This window comes from Gossypium hirsutum, chromosome A03, assembly GCF_007990345.1.
Source record: "Gossypium hirsutum isolate 1008001.06 chromosome A03, Gossypium_hirsutum_v2.1, whole genome shotgun sequence".
Classification (NCBI taxonomy): Eukaryota; Viridiplantae; Streptophyta; class Magnoliopsida; order Malvales; family Malvaceae; genus Gossypium; species Gossypium hirsutum.
Window position 1 is genome coordinate 42,142,126 of NC_053426.1, and position 3,796 is coordinate 42,145,921.

The 3,796-nt window shown below is 38.2% G+C and overlaps 1 protein-coding gene across 1 annotated transcript; it reads right to left on the minus strand.

Moving 5' to 3' along the window:
* Positions 1-1,776: 1,776 nt before the first annotated feature.
* LOC107887848 (uncharacterized) lies at positions 1,777-3,367 on the minus strand. The gene is made up of 3 exons (XM_016812073.1): positions 3,355-3,367; positions 2,165-3,148; positions 1,777-2,093 (listed from the first exon to the last, which is right to left on the minus strand). Exons 1-3 carry the CDS (start codon positions 3,365-3,367, stop codon positions 1,777-1,779), a joined length of 1,314 nt encoding a protein of 437 aa, XP_016667562.1.
* Between the last annotated feature and the right edge of the window lie 429 nt (positions 3,368-3,796).

Below are 3,796 nucleotides of genomic sequence, written 5' to 3' on the forward strand. Positions count from 1 at the left end.
GCATAATTGTTATTTTTAAGTTATTGATGTTAATTATATGATATGCTGATTTTTTTTATCGTGAAATATTATGCTTTGTGGTTAATGTTGAGTAATATGCAAACTATGTTTACTACTTGATAAATATGAATTGCTACGAGTATCGGTTCCGATATTCCATGGAAGACGGCAATGTGAGATCGAGGAAAAAAGCCCGTTTGAACCTTAGGAAAAGATTAGGATACAAGTGACATGTCACTAGGATGGTTGAGCATCCGAACTCGTTGAGTTGAGTCTGAGTTCGTGAAATGTAACTAGGCATCCGAACTCGTTGAGTTGAGTCCGAGTTCACTTATGGATGCGAACGCCCGAGCTCGTTGAGTTGAGTCCGAGTTCACTTAGGGGCGGGTTACATGATTTCTTGATTACATATGAGGCACTTATGTGCAAATTATCTGTGTATCCGAGTTGTATTCCGATGTGTTCAACGGGTGAAATTTCTAGTGAAATGAAAGAACACTTAAGATGCAAGCGACGTTTTGGTAAGTGTTGTGAAATGGACACTTTGGACAGGTATGTTCTTAACCCTCGGGTTGATAATAGATACAACAACGATAAGGTAGTAAGATGATGAATGATGTTTAGAAATATGATATATGTTTTGGTGATACCATGCTAAAGTTGTTTGGTATATTTGTATTGTTATGTTACTTGTTATTTACATATGAACTTACTAAGCATTTATGCTTACTCCCTCCTCTTTATTTACTGTAGTTTTGAACAAGCCAGCTCGGGAATCGGGACGGGTCAAAGGTTCGATCACACTATCCAAAGGACTTTCATCTAGGCAAATGGCTTGTAAAACTTAAGTATGGCATGTATAGCAATATATTTATTTTGTGTAAATAATTTTATGATATGGCCATGATTGGTTGAGAAAATGTTTGATATTGATAAGTCATGGTGATGGTTAAATTTAGATCATGTTTGATATCATGGAAGTTTAATAGGTTATCTAGTTCATAACAACTCATGAAAAGATGAAATTTGCCTTAAAACAGAATATTGCTGCAGCAATGACATGAATTTGAAAAATCACTAAAAATAGTATAAATGTAATTAAATGATGTGCAAGTTATGAAATTTAAGCTTAATGAGTCTATTTTCATATGGATAAAAAAAAAGAGGCATATAAATTATACTTTATGATATATTTGAAACCTTGTGAAACAGGGCCAGAGTGATTTTTGAATCCTCTGTTCTTACTTTAAAAATTCATAATAAATTGTAAAAAAATAATTAGAAGTCATTATTTATATGTACAGATTCCTTATTGAGTCTAGTTTTAATAGAAATAAACCTAGTAGTCATTTAAATTCTTTATAGAGAGATATTTGATTCGTAATACACATATGTCAGAGCAGTCAAACCCGAAAATAGGGGAGAATTTAACTAATAAAATGTACTAATTGGCCCAACCAAAAATTCTAGAAAAAAATTAGTAAATAGATATATGAGTCTAGATTTAGGGAAAATTTATAGATCTTGATTTCGAGTTTCGTAACTCGGGATATGATTTTTCTTGTAACTGTGACGCGAGTAGCTAGAAAGCTGTGAATGTAGAAACAAAAGATTTGAAGTTCTTAATTTGATAAATTATGTTCGGTAACTCCTCAAGCTCGACTCCGACGAAGGTTTCGGGCATGGGGGCATTACACTCATATGCTCCAAAGATTGTTTCAGTCGTTGTTGATCCTCCATAACTTGTTTTGGTGTCAAGGGTGCCAAAGTAAAATTTCAGCCATGATAATTGAAAGTATATTTGTTTGCGAACCCGTCGTGCTTCACTCTTCGGTCGAATTGCCATGGCCTCCCAAGCAGTATATGGCCCGCATGCATAGGCACCACATCACAAATAACATCATCTTCATATTTTCCAATTGAAAATGGAACAAGAACTTGCTTGGTTACCTTTAACTCAACTCCATCATTAAGCCATTGTAGCTTGTAAGGACTCGGATGCACACTTGTCAGCAGATCAAGCTTTTCAACTAGGAGGGTGCTCGCAACATTTGTACAACTTCCTCCATCAATTACTAAGCTACATACCTTTCCTAGGACAAAACAACGGGTATGAAAAAGGTTCTCTCGTTGCGAATCGATTTTGGTACCTTGCACACCTAACCTCCTCTTAACAACAAGCATCTCGCCTTCGACCGGATACTCCAATTCTTCCTCGGTTCAGAAGGGTTTTCGGCATCGTTTTCAACTCTTTTGTCTCCTTCCTCCTTCGATTCAATATTGCCATTAGGTTGAATCACCATGGCGCTCTGATTCAGACATTGACTTGCAATATGCCCTCTTCCAAGGCACTTAAAACATTTAATGTCCCTCAACTGATTTTGGGTACTTTCAACAGCCTTGCCTTTGCTATTTTCAACCATAGGCTTAGTAGTTTTGGCTGGTGCCATAGGATCTTTCGTTTGGCTCACCGTAGGACTCTTGCTTGTGCCTTGGTTCCATTTGGGCATATTAGTGGTTGAATAACCTCGGGCAGCACCTTTCTTCTTAAGTTTTTTCTCGACCTTGATGGCCATGTGGACTATATCAACTATCTCCACATAGTGTTGTAGCTCCATGATGTTGGCAATCTCGTGATTAAATCTAGACAGAAATCTAGCCATAGTTGCTTCTCGATCCTCATCCACGTCCACTCGGATCATAGCAACTTCCATCTCTTTGTAATAGTCCTCGACACTCCTTGTACCTTGGGAAAGGTTTTGGAGCTTTTGGTAGAGTTTTCGGTGGTAGTGTGTTGGAATGAACCTCTGGCGCATGGCAGCCTTCATTTCGGCCCAAGTGTTAATGGGTCGTTCGCCATTTCGCCTCCGATTTAAGGTAAGTTGGTCCCACCAAATCATAGCATAGTCGGTGAATTCTATGGTAGCCAACTTAACTTTCTTAGCCTCCGAATAGTTATGGCACTCAAAAATGAGTTCAATCTTTTTCTCCCACTCTAAATATGCCTCGGGGTTCGAACGGCCTTGGAATGGGGGAATTGATAACTTAATGCTTTTCAAGTCATCATCGAGCCTTTCTCGCTCTCGTTGGCCACGATAACGTTGGCCTCTTCGCTGGTCACTAATATTCAAGCCAGCTTCACTTTCGGCTTCACTTGGTTCAAAAACCTCATCATCTCGAACTTACCTTTAGCCACGGTCCCAAGGTGGACTTATTGGGGTCCTTGCTCATCAGGCTCTTCCCTCCACTTGGTCGAGTCTTTCTTATATTGGCTCCAACTTGCGATCGAACAACCACTCAACTTCACGAAGCAAGGCTTGTAAGTTCAAATCTAGCACATTCTGAATAAGTTACCTTTCCTCCACATTTCATTCCATGTTGATTTTCAATAATATTTAAAACCTCACCACAAACCTCACTAATTCTCTCGAAAAAGAAATAATAGTTGCGCACTCCACTCGTGTTTTCACTCATTTAGGATTTTTCAACACTCAAATGCTCTCACACTCTCTAGCCTTTTACCACCCGTACTTACTCTCGTAACCTCGTAGTTTATTTCTCTTGACTCGTCTTGGTGCTTTAGGGTTGGCTTCAAAATGGTTACAAGGGATAAGATGTACGGGTGTACGGGTAGGCTAAAAGAAAAACTTTTGATATAGTGTGACGTTTTGGGAAAGAAGGGGGGTTAAAAGTTGATGAAAAGAATATTTGACGATTGGAACAATGATATAAACAATAGAGAAGAACTTGATCACTTCACTTTCTTTTTTTTTTTTAATTTCATACTTCTTTTTTT

Excerpts from the sequence above, each read along its gene's own strand:
- LOC107887848 (XM_016812073.1), bottom strand. Across the intron at positions 2,094-2,164 it reads ATGCTTGTTGTTAAGAGGAG|GAAAGGTATGTAGCTTAGTA; the intron begins GTTAGGTGTGCA and ends GTTTTGTCCTAG.